Source organism: Mobula hypostoma, chromosome 14 (assembly GCF_963921235.1).
Source record: "Mobula hypostoma chromosome 14, sMobHyp1.1, whole genome shotgun sequence".
NCBI lineage: Eukaryota > Metazoa > Chordata > Chondrichthyes > Myliobatiformes > Myliobatidae > Mobula > Mobula hypostoma.
Window position 1 is genome coordinate 55,802,918 of NC_086110.1, and position 18,327 is coordinate 55,821,244.

The 18,327-nt window shown below is 39.0% G+C and overlaps 1 protein-coding gene across 1 annotated transcript in view; it reads left to right on the forward strand.

The window, feature by feature from the left end:
- Positions 1-18,327, forward strand: part of usp10 (ubiquitin specific peptidase 10) — a 71,435-nt gene that overhangs the window by 19,426 nt on the left and 33,682 nt on the right. Inside the window, exons 2-5 of the mRNA XM_063067168.1 lie at positions 1,819-1,887; positions 3,768-3,813; positions 4,749-5,846; positions 10,910-11,001. Coding sequence (XP_062923238.1) covers positions 1,819-1,887; positions 3,768-3,813; positions 4,749-5,846; positions 10,910-11,001 — 1,305 coding nt within the window. The remainder of the gene's footprint in view (positions 1-1,818; positions 1,888-3,767; positions 3,814-4,748; positions 5,847-10,909; positions 11,002-18,327) is intronic.

The following is an 18,327-nucleotide window of genomic DNA, read 5'->3' on the forward strand; positions in this document are numbered from 1 at the left end:
GTGTTTTTTTTTGTGTGGAGAGGTCGGATTTGGGGTTTGATGATTGAACTGCCTTTTCTTTCTTGGTTTCATGGCTTCCAAGAGAACTGAAGAATTTCAGAGATGTACACTTCGATAATAGATCAATACTTCCATAAAATATTAGACATTTTTATAAAGGAATGGTTGTGTGGTGCAATTATTTTGTGTTTTTTTTCTCACCAGTTAACTGAAGCCTGCAAAGTGGAATCTTACATCTCCCAATCAAGAATAACACACAGCTGGATGAACTCAGCTGTTTGACTGTTTATTCCCGTCCATAGATGCTGACTGGCCTGCTGAGTTCCCACAGCTGTATGTTTTGTTGCCCAATTAATTTCTCTTTAATAGGCGAAAGTGGATCTAATCTTCCCATACAATATAGTCCTGCTATCCTGGGAATCAGGAAGATGAATCCTCATTTGATCACCCTTGAAGCCAATATATTTTTCATTTAGCAAAAAGATCAAAACTGCACACTCTAGGTGTGGTCTCCCCAGTGCCTTGCATATTTGTACCGAGATATCATCCTTTCACTCGTACTCTAAAATAAAGCCATATGTGCCATTTTCTAACTTAACTACATGCTGTACATACTTATCGGCTGTCAGTATCTGTTACCTTAATGAAGAAAGCATGGCAGCTCCTCTATTTCCTTAGAAGTTTACGAATATTCGGCATGACATCTAAAATTTTGACAAACTTCTATAGGTATGTGGTGGAGAGTATGTTGAGTGGTTGCATCACAGCCTGGTATGGAAGCACAATGCTCTTAAACGGAAAATCCAACCAAAAAAAAAGCACCCAGTCCATCACTGGTAAAGCCCTCCCCACTGAGCACATCTACACACAGTGCTGTCGCAGGAAAGCAGTATCCATCAAGGACCCCAGCTGCCCAGGATATGCTCTCTTCTGGTTGCTGCCACTGGGGAGAAAGAAGATCGCACACCACTAGGTTTAGGAATAATTATTACCCTTCAACCATCAGGCTCTTGAACCAGTAGGGATAACCATTCAACTTCACTCATCCCACCACTAAACTGTTCCCACAACCTTTGGGTCATGTTCAAGGACTAGTTTGTTGTCTTTTGCACATTGGTTGGTTGTCCATCATATTGGGTGTGGTCTGTCATTGATTCTATTTTGTTTCTTGGATTTGCTGTGTATACCTCAAGGTTGTATATGGTGACATACATGTACTTTGATAATAAATTTGCTGTGACTCTGTGTTCTTTAGGAAAGTGGATAGCCTGATTATCATTGCCATGATTCTGCCCCACTTGCTCAATATGTCGCCTTGAAATCCCATTATCCTTCTCACAATTCATGACCCCACCTGTTTGGTCTCATTGGCAAACTTTAAAATATTGCACATTGTACCCTTATCCAAATGATAGATATGTAGGCACTTGGAGCCCAAGCAAATTTACATATTATGCAAACTTTGCAGCAATCCTGGCTTTCCTGCTCTCATCAACCAAAGTTTTGATCACCAGTCCTAATATTTTGTGGCTGCTTGTCAAATTTTGTAAATTAAATTACTTGCTGGGGATGCTATGTTATGTGTAGTATTATAAATGTAAGTTGTTGGTCTGTGGAAACAAATAAAATGAGACCAATTTTGCTGTGATAATAGTGGCATTTGCTTGGTTTCTGGAATATCCTTCCCTTCCTTTTACAAGGCAGATAATGGCAAATGCATTTTTAGTTTCACTATTCTCTGTCTTAGATTTTCTGAAATCTGAGACTAAATTGTATTTGCAATTGAACTAGATTAAATGTTCATTTTTTTTCTTTCAGTACATCTTTGGGGAGTTTAGCCCTGATGAATTCAATCAATTTTTTGTAACATCGCGCAGCTCTGTTGAAGTAAGTATGCTTTCATCTATGCTCATTGTGAGCGAAATCTAGAAATGTTATTTCTGTTCCTTTATTGTGCAATACATATAAACGTGTAGGATGTTTATGTATTATTTTTTTTAAAACTAGAATGTGCATGGCTGTTAAAAGTTCAGAGTTCAAAACAATATATGTGGATTGGTTGAAGAGCTTCAGATGGTAGGATTTTACTTTTAACTGAACAAAAGCATCTGATACCTGTTTGTGTATCCTGAGTAATCCAAAAATGATGATTGAGCATAAGAAATTGGGTCACTGTAACCGTATAACCCAGCTGTCCTCCTTTCCCATTGAATAAGAGTATGGTAAATCACCTCCAGTTTGCTGTTCTGACCCTGTAATCCTTGATTCTCTTCATGATCAGATGTCGACTGTTGCTGCTCTTGAACATATTGCTTGAGCGTCCATCGATGGAAAATTAAAATTAGCTGAAGTAGCCTTTATAAAGCGATCATATTCTGAAATTTCTAATGTTAATGGATTCAAGGGTTATCATGGACAGAAAAATTGACTTGAAAAATATCAGATCAGACATAATCCTATAAAATGTTGAATCGGCTCAAAGGACTTCTGTATCTTCTTGTGGTCTTATTTCCTGTACCATACAAATTTGGACTCCTGCATTGACACTGTAATTTCTACATTGGATGAATCAAATGCAGTGGTTGACTGTCTCACAGCATACCACCTAGTCATTCCATGGGGTTGATCCCAGGCTTTTGGATACCTGTCACTTCAGTTCCCCTTCCCTCTGTTTCTCTGACACCTTTCTCCACTCACTCGGCTCTGACAAGGCCCAACAGAAGTTTGAGGAACATGGTCTTTCTTGACACCACATGAAATTCAATACATTTGGATAACTGGCTTCTTTTCTCAAGCCAGAATAACAGTATTTTGGAAACCTTCACCATCTCAGCTGACTTTTGACTATTACAGAATGTTTATTTGTCTTTTACCTCTCCTCCAGTCCTGCAAATTAAGTTGTTTGAATTTTAACTTGTAGTTGTTGAAGCATCACTAGAGGTCCTTACTGAATGGATGTTTCCCTGACTGAGGGAGTTACTGTCTTATAATAATTATTTGGGACTGATAAGAAAAATTACTTCAGTCAGAGGATGATGAGCCTTTGGAATTCTGTGCTCTGGAATGGGATATGAGTTTAGTCATTCAGATGCATAGATTCCAAAGGTAATGGGGATGGTACACGAAAATGATTATTACGGTTAAAAAGAAGAGTTATTGAATGGTAGAGTAGGCTTGAAGCTAAATGGCATATACTTATTACTTGATGATAAATTCACTGTAGCTCATTTTCTTGTAGATACTTATACAAAAGAACCAGTGTATGTCTAATATCTTACAACAGTGAAGCTGAAGAATTGTAAATTCTAACTGTATTTTACAATTGCATATGCTTGTTGATCTCCAAGTTTGTCCTAGGATCACAAACTTGATCAGCAAGCGTCATAAGTTACCTTGAATTCAATTGGTACCAGAGAACTGGATTATTCACTGCTGAGTATAATAATAAAAAAAATTGGATGTTTCAATGCCAGCTATCTTACAAATGAGACTACTGATATGTATCCTGCTAACATTTGGTTGCTATTGTTGGTCAAGAATTTGTACACTGTCACATCAGTAAAATGATTTTGTCTAGTACTCTTCCTCATTTGGTTTGAATTTACTCACAGATTGATTAAAACCATAAGGTAAATGTGGTTAAGATATTATCTTTTCTATTTCAGAGATTAAATCATATTTGTTAAAATTGTAGATGGTGGAATATAATTTTAGTGTATATAATGTTTACACTGGAAGCCTAAACTTTAGTTTTTGTTTTGGCACAGCTTCCTCCATACAATGATAAAGTCCTGCATGTCAGTCAATCAGCAGGTAAGTGTTCTCATTCGTTCCTCAAATATTACATTTAGCCTGACAACATATGGAGTCAAATTCTCGACACGGATAATTACAGGAATGCTATCTTGATTTAATAAGTTTATATGTAAAAAATTACAAACAGTACTATTATTTTTGAGCAGCAGTGTTCTTGATTTATGAATGAGCTTATAATGTGCATTAATTCTACTATTAAAGATGGAAGTAATTAGAATATCCTTTAAAGACCTGGCTTAATTTTTGTTTATAGTTGTTAGGCATGCTGATGCATATACAAGTTTGATTTTTGTGTTGAGATCTCGTACAAATATTTGGAATAATATTAAAAGTGTATTTCTGACACCACTACCAAGGAGTCAAATGCAATCAAAGTTGGCTTTTGACACTAGTTTATTTACAAAACTTGATTAAACAAAGATATAGCACATAATTGTGAACTGAATTGTTTGTTGGTTACGTATAACCTGAGTTATATGTGTGTTGGTGCGTGGCCAAGTGGTTAAGGCGTTCGTCTAGTGATTTGAATGTTGCTGGTTCGAGCCTTGGCTGAGGCAGTGAGTGTGTCCTTGAGCAAGGCACTTAACCACACATTGCTCTGTGACGACACCGGTACCAAGCTGTATGGGTCCTTAATTTCCTTCCCTTGGACAACATCGGTGGCGTGGAGAGGGGGAGACTTGCAGTATGAGTAACTGCTGGTCAGGCCTGCGCCCTGGAAACCTTCCAAGGCGCAAATCCATGGTCTCATGAGACTTAACGGATACCTATAAAAACATGAAGTATTTACTTTCCTGGAAAAATGAAATTTTGCCAGTACACAAGTTATCAGAGCTTCCCCCACTCCCAAGAACAAGATAGAAACTTTAAAATTTAGTGTACATCAGTATTTAGGAAAAAATCACTAATTTTTGTTTTGGTTGTTTAAATAGGAGATGGAAATGATTCTGACATTGAAGAAAATGATTCGGAGCCACCTGGACTGCAGAGCAATGTTTACAAAGTCTCCAGTACATTGAATCCACAGGCACCGGAATTCATATTGGGATATCAACCTGTACAGAAATCATTAGACAGCTTATCAGAAGAAGCTGCCTACAGCTCCATTGACTGTCAGTTTGGAGAAGGTAATATTTCTCTGGACAGTGGCAACTGCCAGGGAAATGATGATCTTGCCTACCGAGAACAAGGGCCAAGGGAAAGGAGAAACAAGAAGAAAAGACCGCCTGGTTATTATAATTATCAGGAAGGTGTGAGTGATGCAGGGAGTCCTACTGAAGCTTTGGATCTTGTTAATGGGCATGTGTTAAATCCAGGACTGAATGCTAATAGCACAGAAGATGTTGAATTGCTTGCCCAAAAGGAGATTCCTGAATCACATGGACCTATTTCTTCAAAGGCCAATCAGAGGACTTGTGAAAGCCCTGAGAATGATGCGGACTTAATTGGTGGAGCCTTCTGTAATGACTCGGCCTCTAGTGCAATAGATGAGGCCAGGACAGCTGAGCAGCCTGGATTTGATGCTGAGGGTAATACCCAGGCTAATAATGATGAGGCTACTGTTGAGATTAATTCCACTGAACAGCTTGGTCTCTCAGAGACAGAAAGGAGTAGTCCAGTAAGGACAGCTATTGCACAGTCATGTGCAAGCGCAGATACTAATCTGGATGCTAAAAGTGAACACACACTGGAACCCTCTGGTGATAGTGTTATAACACTTCCTAGTTCCTCTGGATCAGGATTGGATACTGATAGCACGGAATGTGAGCAGGATAAACCGGAGGATACGTGTTCAGTTGAGCCAGAGCAGACTGCCTTAGCCCCCTCTACAGCTTCAGCTCCTTTGCCTGCCAAATCATGGGCTAGTCTTTTCCACAATTCAAAGCCGTCTTCGACGGGAACTGTGGCCTATGTTGAGGCAAAGTTCACATCAACCAATGCTTCTGCTCAAATTCCTGAAAAGCAATCAGAAATGAGAACCGATTCCCCTGTTCCAGTGTCTGAGGATTCTGTAGCTCAAAAGATGGCAGGTAATTTCTTAAATATATTCTGAAAAAAGCTTTTAAAAAACTATCAGTTCTGGTTTGTACATTTCTAAGTACAACTAATTAACTATTTACTCAGGTGTAAACTGGGTCGTTAACAGCGTGACACCTTTAAAACCAGTAATTCAGAAAAAATTGTTTCCAAGTGCTTATTAAGCTGTTCTTGTAGCTATTTTTGTTCTGCAGCCATTGTTAGTTCTGCATAACTGAACTTGAAAGTGCATTTCATTGTATCTGGAGTTAAAAGATGAAATTTCAATAAATTTTGTTCTTATCTGTGCAAGGTATATAAAATTGTTAGCATAGATATCCCTGTTATTCAACAAAAAAAATGAAAAAACCCTGTTGTTAGAACAGGTTTGAGTACCCTTTGTCTGAAATACCAATCTCCAAAAATCTGAAATCTGAAAAAAAAATTGAGCGCTGACGTGAAATCACAACTGGAAAATTCCATTAGGCACTTGGGAAGTCTCTGTGTACCATAGACAGTTCTGAGAAGTGACCTCACATATGTAATGAACAGTAGTTAATGAAAAATAGAAAAACACTGCATATGGCAAAAAGTGAAGATCTCAATTGTGTATTGAAAGAATGGGTTTGTCAGCTTTGGAGTGAATGTATACTGCTTAACAATATACTGATCATGAAACAAGTAAAGATCTGTCACAACAAATTGAAAATTCAAATTGTGAAGGTTCAGCAGGCTGATTGCAAAAATTTAAGAAAAAGCAAAAGCATGGTCTTAATTTTTTTTAGGATGCTTTAAAGCATCTCCTGATCATGAAGCAGCAGAAAAATTTATTGCTGAGTTTGTAAAGATCATCGTTAATAACAAGAGCAAGTCACCAGAACAAGTGTACAATGCTGATTGTTTTTATACCTTACATTAAACTTTAACAAAAGTAAAATACAAATAGTGTACTGTAACCTTTGAATCAAAACATGACATCATATGTTTTGTTCAGCTGATTCACATATTCTACTGATACTGCTGTGCTGCTTTTGTTACCCTGCACACATTATATTTTCTTTACATTAACGGTATGTTATAAGACAAAGACTCCTTACAGATAGCATGTAAATTCAGAGTTGGGAACGATTACAAAATTTTTTTAAAAATCTGAAAACCAAAATATTTTAAGCATTTCGGATAAGTGGTACTCAACTTGTACTGTTAAATTCAAATGTACCTGCAAGCATATGGTGTGATTGAATTTTAATTTGTAATTTTTAATGAATTTTTATAAATTGTACATCATCGTTCCTCATTTTATTTTGGGTAATGAATTATGCAATAAGTTATAATGTCCAGTTTGTTTTGGTTATGTTTTGCAATTATGTTAGAAATGTTTATGTTGAGTCATAAATGGTAGCTACTGTCTTGTGTTCACTGTTTTGTGCTGTATGAGTATCATTAAATTGTTGAAACTAGTTATGACTTAGAAGGCATGTGGCTCTGGGTTGTTCCAGATAGCATTGTGAAGTTCTGAACATCAAGAAGGCAGTAGTTGTTAGTGTAATTGAAGGAGATGGATAAAACTGCACTCTGCTGGACATTGTTTACATCAAGAGTTAATGGTTTGGGCATTTGTTCAGTACTGTGCCATTGAAAGTTTCCCTCTGCAACAGTTGTGCCAAAATGAAGCAAGGGGAATGACTCTTTACCCAATTGGCCTATATTTTTGTTCACACGTTGTAGTTCCCACCTGAGGCAAATATTTGATAGTATTGTTAATAAAGATGAGTGATAGTTTCTCAATTTCCTTGGGAGGAAATGTTTGCATTCAGTTAATAATCCTTGTTTGGATATAGTTATTTTAAGCCACAAGGAATAGGAGAAAGTTTTATTGGAAAAAGATGCTAATAAGTCTCATTCCCAGAAAAAAAGCTACTCCATTGATTGGAGATAATGAAGATCTTGCATATGATTATAACATGCATTTTAAAAAACCATTTAGACAAATAGATGTCACTGAAGAGCAAAAAAAACCAGAATAAATTAGAAATGTCAGTTGAAATCAAATGTGATGAAACATACATTTGAATTGATAAAAATTCTAGTGTTGATCCTAGACAGAAGAAAGTGAAGACAATGGAGATGGAAGCCAGCATTCAAAGGCAGCAGCTGCACGGGGAACATCAGTGTTGGTGTTTATTATGTTCCTGACATTACATCGGGAAACATTTTTGTAATATTGACTGTACTGATTGCTGCATGATAAATTGTTATTCTTACCACCAGTATTTTGTATGGAATCATTGAGATTTCCTAAATAAAGTGAAATACTACATTCTATAAAAGCACGACAAGGAGTAGTCAGAAAGGAATTGTATTTTCGATGCTATTTGGGGCATCTTGATTCAAATATTTTCACATTCACTGAAGTTTTGGCAAAAGACAGTGAATACCTTCTGTATTCCATATGTAATAACAGAACTAGAGGGTGGTGATCCAAATTGGCAACTTCTAATTCCATGTGTCCAGCAGAGGGGTTGTTTTTAGTTCTACAGGAAAACATGTATTGTACAGTTATTAATGTTAAGATATTTTCAGAATTTGGTAATTTGTTGTGGTTGTTGACCACTGTTTCTGGTTTATTTAAAATCAAAAAAAAAATCTGTTTGAAAATTGGAAATTTAATCTGAGTTGCATGGAAGACGAGATCTAATTAATTATGGCTTAAGAACAATGGTCCAGGGAGGCTTTTCTATGTTCTCACTAAGCTCAAGCATTTATACCAATTGACCTGATGGTGAGCTCTGTTTCTTCTGTAGTTAAACCTTAGCTGGTACATTCCAAACCAATATTTATTCTGAAGAGTTTTTAAAATCTGTACTTGTGTATTTATGCATAGGTTAGCTGTGATAAGTGAGTATGCATTAAATTTTTGCAATGTGGAGGGTTTAAGCATAATTGGAACTTTATTAAATTTAGCTATTGAAGATTTGCCTTATTGCCACAAGATGGTGCTGGAAGCCTATGATTCTGACCAATTGTCCTTTTGTTTCCTCACCATCTTACAAATGTTGCTTTCATTCTTCTACTTTTGGCAATCGTTAGTCTTCATTGCTCAGCAAAATTTTTATTTTAGAGCAAGTCAGTTTTGATTCAATTTTTCTCAAAATTTTCAATTTAAAACTAATTCCACATTATTGACATACATAAATCCGTTACTTTTCAGTGCTTGTCTAAATCATTGTCAAACTTTTCGAACTGGGAATGAATGGTTTCTGATCTTGATCTTAGTTTTTACACTGAATGGATTTAGTTACAGTTTATGTTTGGTCATTTTGTCTTGACTGTAGTATTGTTTCCTACAAAGATCTTGAAAGAGTTTTATATTACTCTTCCCTGGTCTCAAAGTACATTAGTTAACCTGTGCCAGATGTCTTTTAAATGAATTGGGGTGCATTTTGCCTTCCAGTCATCTAATAGTCATTTTCAAATAATTTTCCTTTAGTATATTTTGCCTTCCCTGTACTGGATGTTGCTAATTTGCTGAGGCATTTGTCATATTTCCAAGAGGTGCATGAATGAAGAAAAAAGGCAGCAGAATGAGGCATTGATAAATGTTATTCTTCAATCATTTTAGCAGTACATACCCACTTGTTGTATTTTTAGATAAAATGTCCTAAACGATGTATCTGAAGCAATATTCTTTTTCAGGAATGTCATTATTACTCCAGCTTTACATTACCAGCCAGGCTTTATATGTTGCTGAGACTTTGGGTCATATTTTACAAATATTGCTATGGTACATTCTCAGATTGTTGTATTTATGTTGACATAAAATTAATTTCAGGTCATTCTGTCACCATTTGAATTTCAAGGCTTCATTGAGAGTAGTTATGTTAATTATAGTACTAACAAATTTGAGATGGAAACTGCTGCATGAAGTTCAGTATATACATCTGTGCTGAAGTGAGACCGTAGGAGCAGAATGAGGCCATTCGGCCCACTGAATCTGCTACAGCATTTCATCATGGCTGATCCATTTTTCCTCTCAGCCCCAATCTCCTGCCTTCTCCCCATATCCCTTCATGCCCTGACCAATTAAGAATCTATCAACCTCTGATTTAAATATAGATAAAGACTTGGCCGCCACAGCTGCCTGTGGCAAATAATTCCACAGATCACTACTCTCTGGCGAAAGAAATTTCTCCTCTTCTCCATTCTGAAAGGGCGCCCTTATATTCCTGAGGCCGTGTTCCCGTGCCTTAGACTCTCCCACCATAGAAAGCATCCTCTCCATCAACTCTATATCAAGGCCTTTCACCATTTGATAGGTTTCAGTAAGGTCACCCCTCATTCTTCTGAGTTCTAGTTCATGCAGGCCCAGAGCCATTAAAAACTTTTCATATGACAAGCCATTCAATCCTTTAATTATTTTTGTGAACCTCCTTTGAACTCTCCAGTTTCAGCACATTCTTTCTAAGAGGTCCAAAACTGTACTCAATACTCCCAAGTGAGGCCTCGTGCTTTATGAAGTCTCAATATTACACCCTTGCGTTTATATTCTAGCCCTCTTGAAATGAACCCTGCACAAGGGATCCCAAGTCCCTTTGTGCCTCAGGTTGTATCTTCTCTCCCATTTAGAAAACAGTTCAAACTTTCAGGGTTTAGCTTCACTAGCCAAATCAGTGCCTTCAATGTGTGTATACTGATGTTTGTGGTTTCCATGCAGAAATAGATATATTGTGATTGTACAGTGAAATACTGTTTAACAATTGTTAATCTCTTTTAGTTTAACAGTTCTTACTTGACTGACAGCATTTAAAAAAAACTTGATTGCTGAACACATTGGGTTGCTGAGATGCTGTGTAGTTTATAATGCTGTCAGCATATTTAGCAATGCTAGCAATGGTTAAAGATAATGCAGGAAGAACAGTGAAATAGACACTTTTAAATAGAATGACAAATCATAGTTTCCACTAAGCAAAAGGTTTCGTAGTGTTGTATTAGATCAGTACATTAATTGTATTGAGGATCTTGTGAGCCAGATTTCAGACCATGATCTTTTAACACTTTCTCTTTCCCATATCTACAGAACTACTGGAAACTGTGAAACTGGTGCACAAACCAGTGTCTTTGCAACCTCGAGGACTGATCAACAAGAGCAACTGGTGTTACATCAATGCTGTATCCTTATAACTTGAATATAACTTACTGTCATCGAACAACCCATTTCACATCTAAAGAAATGGAAATGAAAGGTCTTGTCAAACTAATATAAATTCTACTATATCATATTATTTGGGTACGCATTGTAAAAGGATTGCAGGCATGTCTTCTACTGTTCTGGAAGTGTGTAGCCAGGCAATGAAGTAACTCTGCAGTAAGTAAAGTTCAGTGGGTCCTGCTTAATTGAGACCAATACATTTTGACCCAATTTAGTAGCTGCCCCCTATTAGTCTGTGTTTCATGGAAATAGTTTAAAAATATAAAATAATAATGCACCAAAAAAAGTCCAAGGAGAGAAAGAAAGCGAGATGCCATCTTAAGATGTAAAGAAGCCGAATACTTCCCCAATAAATTTTCAAAGGAAAATCAAACACTACTTAATTACTCTCAAAAGCAGAAAAATTTAAAGTAAAAAAAAAAACAATCAGTCTTTCCCATTTTTAACTTCTCGTCCTCTGGTCTGCATTTCAAGCGAGTTAAAATCGAAGTTCAAAGATAGATTAGACTCAACTTTATTGTCACTGTGCCAAGTACAGATACAAAGTCAATGAAATGCATCTAGCCCCTGACCAGAAATACAAAGAATAGTGTTATTTACAAAATAACTGCGAATAAAAGAAGTGCTACAGCACACAAATATAAAATTACTGAGACGGTACAATACGGATGCAATACTGCTTAGCGCTGTGATTAGAGGTTCAGCAGTGTCACAGCCTCAGAGAAGCTCTTCCTGTGCCTGCTGGTGCGGGACCAGAGGCTCCTGTAGTGCCTACTGGATGGGAGGAGAGTAAAAAGTCCATGGTTAGGGTGAGATGCATCCCAATAATGCTTTTCGCCCTGCCCAGGCAGCATTCATGGTAGATGTTCTCAATGGTGGGCAATTGGGTGCCAATAATCTGCTGGGCAGTTTTCACAACATGTTGGAGTGCTTTGCGGTCCGATGCGTGACAATTGCCATACCACACTGAGATGCAGTTTATGAGTATGCTCTCAATGGTACAGCGGTAAAAGTCCGTCAGTATCCTGGGACAGAGGTGAGCTTTCTTCATGCTCTGCAGGAAATAAAGGCGTTGTTGTGCCTTTTTGATCAGGATGGAGGAGTTCAGGGACCAGGTGAGATCCTCAGAAATGTGGACACCAAGGAATTTGAAGCTTGATACACGCTCCACTACAGTTCCGTTGATGTAAATGGGGACGTGAGTGTGACTCCTGGCGTGCCTGAAGATGTATCTGTGGTATAAACTTTTTAGTGTAGGTATAAACGGAGTAAGCAAGGGTGGTTATGGGTAAAAGAAGTAAAGGGAATGGAGCAAAGCCAAAATGTACCTCACAGCATGAGCACCTCCTGGAGAGTCTCCCAAGGCTGATTTATACTTTTGCATAGCACTACGCTGTAGTGAGCATGCGTAGTTGTGTCTGCGTCGCTCTGCAATTCACTGGCAAAAGGCTAGTTGGCGGTGGGGTTTCTATGCCGCTGGAGTTTCTTTGTGAGAGACGTGGACAACGAAATGCATTTCAATACTTTCAGATGTTGGCAGGTAGATTTGGCAATTTGGTTCATCGTCTCCAACCGTTTATTTCGCATCAGTGTACAGACATGGCGGAGAAAAGCAACCGGAAATGCGTGGAAGAAATGCGATGCTACCAAACGGACCAATCACAGTTGTTGCGGTCTGCGTCACCTCGACGAGTGAGTTACATTTTTGGGGAGGTGCACATCACCCTGCGGCGTAGAGTACGTGGTACCTATTGCATACATTTGATGCAGAAGTATAAATTGTGCTTTAGCCTTATGCATTTTTCTATCATACAGTTCTTTGTAAGCACTCAAAACATCCTGCAGACCTGCCCAAAACCTAGGTGCCCTTTCAAAATTAAAGTCATACTTTACTGCAATCTCACGCAAGTGCTTCACGTTCAGTTCCTGGACGACTTCACTTTTGGGCCGTTCGCTATTGCGTTTGGTTTCAATTCGTATCCTTTCCTCTTGCAATTGCGTCAGCTGTTCATCTGTCAGTTCTTGGTCGTGGGATGCCAAAACTTCTTCAACATCATCTTCATCAACTTTTACAAACCCAGCCTCCTTAGCCAAAGTCACTATTGCTGTATTTATTGTTGTTGGCTTGAAACCTTTAAAGTCATTCACTGCTTCAGGACAGTTTCCTCCAAACGCCATTTCTCATCGAGACTGTTAGCCTATCGAAAGCATCTCCAAGGTTGGCGATTACCAATTTATATTGTAGTCCTTCCAGAGCTCTGGCAAAGATGCTTCGGAGTTGCCCTCTCTGTCAATGGCACTTACAATAAAATGCATCACATTTTGCTTATAGTAAGCCTTAATTGTGGCTATTAGGCCTTGGTCACATGGTTGCAGCAACGACGTCGTATTTGGCGGTAAGAACACAACACGAATATTACCGCCATACTCGGTAATGCCAGGTGGATGAGCAGCACAATTATTTACAATCACAAGACAACTTATTGTCGAGGTTATTTTCTCTACAATATTTTTCAACAAGGACTAACGTATCCACTCGTACTCAAAAAGAATCACTTGGTTATCCAACCGCTTGGATGTGAACGAAACACATCAGGAAGTGTATCCTTATCAACGCCTTTAAGTGCCCTCGAATTTTCTGAATGGTACACTAGTAGAGGCCTAAGGACAGCATCACCAGTGGCGTAAATAATAGACATTAGGGTAAACCTGTCCTTTGATGCCTTGTGGCCCTTATCCTGCTAAGGACACATCTTGCTAACAGATGCACAATATAAACCGAGATAAAGCACGGATGCTCACATACACATTTCAAAGCTATGGCGGCTTGATGCTGAGTGTAGTTCCCGGGGAAGGAGCTTGGCAGCATCACTCTCGCTGTTCGGGGTGTGCGCTGCCTCTAGCTGCTCACTGCAAAACAAACGCTGAACGCTATTTTCGCTTTTTGCCTTTTTTCATAAAAGCGAAGTGGTGTAAAGCGAACTTTCGAAAAGCGGGGGATACCTGTATTTAGATGAAGTACAGAACAAATTAGAACACTACCAATACTATTATGCCACTATAAAAGTTATTGTCGTAAGAATTCATCTAGTGTATGCTGCCACATTCTCTTGATTGAGTGTAAATGAACAAAATCAATGCAGGCACCTAGTGCAGATAATGAACTGCCTTCTTACAATGCTTTTGTTGATTGCATCCTTCAAGTCTTCATTTTCATTCTAACTTTCAAGTTGATTAGATCCTTGTCCATTCAAGGTGATTATCAATTCCTTCAAATTCTTCATAGTTCCTAACTTGATGTAGGAGTCAAATTGTTTCATTTTCACTCCCAGCCCTTTCTAGCACCGACAAGCCTGAATGCTTGAAACAATGAGAAAAATATTTCTGAATTGTCTTACCACTTATTTTGTCGCCAACTATCGGTGACAGAAATCGTTATTGACATTAACCCACAACTGACACTACTTAAAAATTGTTTGCTTGAAGCGCAATGTCAAATGGACACACAAGTGCCATGTGACTGCTCGTTAGAAAGAGTCTCCTGTCCCAACTAATTGGCATAGTGTCCCAAATGAGCAGCTGCCCAGTTAACCACTGTATTTGTAAGCCAATGTTAAAAAAATTGGGGCCAATTTTGCTGATATTTGTCTGGAGCTACTGACTGAAACTGCTGGCTTTCAGCCATTGAAACTGAAGTTAATTCTGCGCTTCGTGTGTTTGAAATGTGGAAATTTGGGATTTACTGACATATTTGCAGCCTGCAGCTGGGTTCACTTTTGAGCCAAGAGATGTCAGTCATCATCTAAGGAATTATCCCTTGTGTTCTTTGCCAGCTCTGATTTTTTGATGTGGACTATAAAGTTTTGAAACTTTTAAATTTTCATTGAACTTAATTATTTTAAATGGTATCAAAGTATTTAATGGATTTTCTGAAAACATGCATTAAACTCTGCGGAGTAATTGGCATGATCAATCAAATATTACAATATTCTAGTACGGATGCTTATTACATGCAAGAAGGTAAGAATAGCAGAATTAAGCAGATTAATGGTTAAGAAACTGGTGCAGGGGGCAGGGCTTCAAATTCTTGAATCATTGGGGTCGATTTTGGGGGAGGTATGACTTATACAAAAATGATGGGTTACACCTGAACTCAAAGGGTACTAATATCCTGGCGGGATTGTTTAATATAGCTGTTAGGGAGGGTTTAAACTAAGTTGGCAGGGGGAAGGAAACCAGGGTGTTAGGGTCGAGGAAGAGGAAAATAGAAATAAGTCAAAGATACTGTGCAGCAAAGATGGCAAGAAGGACAGGCAGGTGAATGGACAGGATGATTTGCTGTGCGATAGAAATATAGCAAAATCAGTAACAGATACTGATCTAAATGTACTGTACTTAAATGCACGCAGCATTGGAGATAAAGTGGATGACCTTGTACAGCTACAGGTTAAAAGAAATGACATTATGGCCATCACCGAGTCATGTCTAAATGATGGATATAATTGGGAGCTGAATGTCCAAGGATACACAGTGTATAGGAAAGATAGGAAGGTAGGTAAAGGTGGTGGCGTGGCCCTGATGGTAAGCAACGATATCAAATCAATAGAAAGAGGGGACGTAGGATCAGAGGAGGTAGATCCTTATGGGTCGAGTTAAGAAATGGCAAGGGTAAAAAGACACTAATAACAGTTGTATACAGGCCTCCAAACAGCAGCTGGGATGTGGACTACAAGTTACAGCTGGAAATAGAAAAAGCGTGTCAGAAGGAAAATGTTAAGGTAATTATAGGGGATTTTAATATGAAAGTGGATTGGGAAAGTCAGGATGGTACTGGATCTCAGGAGAGGGAGTTTGTAGAATGCCTACGGGGTGGCTTTTTGGAGCAGCTTGTCCATAAGCCATCAGGGGATCGTCTGTTTTGGATTGGGTGCTGTGTAATGAACATGAGGTGATTAGGGAGCTGGAGGTAATGGAACCCCTTGGAAGTAGTGATCATAATATGATTGAGTTCAGTTTCAAATTTGAAAAGGAGAAGCCGGTATCAGGTGTATCAGTGGAACAAAGGAAATTACAGTGGTATGAGAGAAGAACTGGCCCAAGTCGATTGGAAAAGTAAGCTAGATGGAGGGACGGTAGAGCAGAATTGGATGAAATTCCTACAGGAAATGACGAAAGTGCAGGAAAAATATATTCCAAGAAAAAAGAAAATCATAAGTGGAAAAATGGCACAAATGTGGCTAACGAGAGAGGTTAAGGCTAAAATAAAAGCAAAAGAGACAGCGTACAAGGAAGCAAAAGTTAGTGGGAAAACTGAGGACTGGATGACATGATAGGCCCAAGCCGGCATGGTTTCATGAAGGGAAGATCCTGCTTACCAACCTATTGGAATTTTTTGAGGTAATCTCGAATAAGATTGACAAGGGAGAGGCTGTGGATGTTGTGTATTTGGATTTTCAAAAGGCCTTCAATAAGGTGCCGCATGAGAGGCTGCTTAATAAGATGGGAGCCCATGGAATTACAGGAAAGATATTGGAATGGGTGGCGCATTGGCTGAAAGCAAAAGGTGGGAATAAAGGGATCCTATTCTGATTGGTTGCCGGTTACTGTTGGTGTTCCGCAGGGGTCGGTGTTGGGGCTGCTTCTTTTTACAATGTACTAGACAACGGGGTGACCTGTTGGGGCACCCTTTGAGAGAAGGATAGTGCAGTCTGATGTGACCAGAATGAACATTAAATTTTCCTGAATGCTATTGCTATCACTTTGCTTTGGAAACTAAAGTAGAAAACCTCAGTTTATTAAAGAAGAGCGAAGCGTAGCAATGTAAATATTGCTGCTCCTCCTTTAACGAAGGACACTTCTGATGTCATCATTTCTGGTTTATCTGCCAGCCTTGTGCCTCTCGTTGTCATTCTGGAAACGTGCAGTCCTTTCATCCCCCGTCTCTTCATCTCTTCTGCTGTTTGTTCTTTGTCTCTGATTCTGGAGGCGTGCATGCCTCTCCTCTGTCTCTTCTGTCATCTTTTTTTGTCCTGACTGTTTGATCCTGGAGTCTTGTAGCCCTGGCCTCATCCAATTCTTGTTCTCTGCCTCTCCTTGCCGCTTCCCGACGAAGTTTGGCGTCATCTCTTGGCCATAATGTCCCCCTTCCCTTTCCACGTGGCAGAATTAGGCTGACTTTTTTTACCCTAATTCTGGATAGAAGATATGAAGCAGTAACACCAAAGGATGCTGATTATTCTTGATGATGTGGTTGGCGCTCTCCTAAATGGACGTGATATAGTCACTGCTGTCCTTTGACTGCAGCAAAGGGTTTTATGGGTGTCTCGTTGTATGTCATTACAATAAGATTTAATTATCTCTTATTGATGGGTGGCAGTTAGATCTGTCCCAATCCTACATGTGCTGATGGTGATTAGCAGAATGTGACCCCTTGAAATAGAGCTGCCCTTCCTTTTTGCTCCAGTAGGTGTCGCTGCTGAGGCTGGCTGTGCGCATGCGTCGGGCTGTCGTGTCCTGATTTCCATGATGGCCGATCGGGTCTCGGGTGAAAGCCAGCCTGTTGATTTTGGCAAATGAGCAATTTTATACGAATATATAACCCTGAGCTTTGCCTGCATTTTGTAAGTTAGCGCATTTTAATTTGATTTAGCCAAAAAAAGTGCTGTCGTAATGCACCGTTTGCGCTAATTGGAGGTCACAGACAGACAGAGCATGAGAGTTTTAGTAGTATATAGATAACGATTTAGATTATGGGTTAAATGGTTTTGTGGCTAAGTTTGTGGGTGACACCAAGATAGGTGGAGGAGCAGGAAGTGTTGAAGAAATGGAAAGGTTACAGAGAGACTTGCTCAGTTTAGGAGAGTGGGCAAAGAAATGGCAGATGAGGTACAATGTTGAGAAATGTACGGTTGTACATTTTGGAAGAAGAAATAATTGGGCAGATTATTATTTAGATGGGGAGAAAGTTCAAAAATCGGAAGTGCAAAAGGACTTGGGGGTCCTCGTGCAGAATACCCTAACGGTTAACCACCAGGTTGGATCGGCAGTAAGGAAAGCGAATGCTATGTTGGCATTCATTTCAAGAGGAATAGTGTATAAGAGTAAGGAGGTGTTGATGAGGCTCTATGGGGCACTGGTGAGACCTCATTTTGAATACTGTGTGCAGTTTTGGGCCCCCTATCTTAGAAGGGATGTACTGATGTTGGAGAGAGTTCAGAGAAGATTTATGAGGATGGTTCCTGTAATGCAGGGGCTAAAATATGAGGAGCATTTGTTGGCTCTTGGAC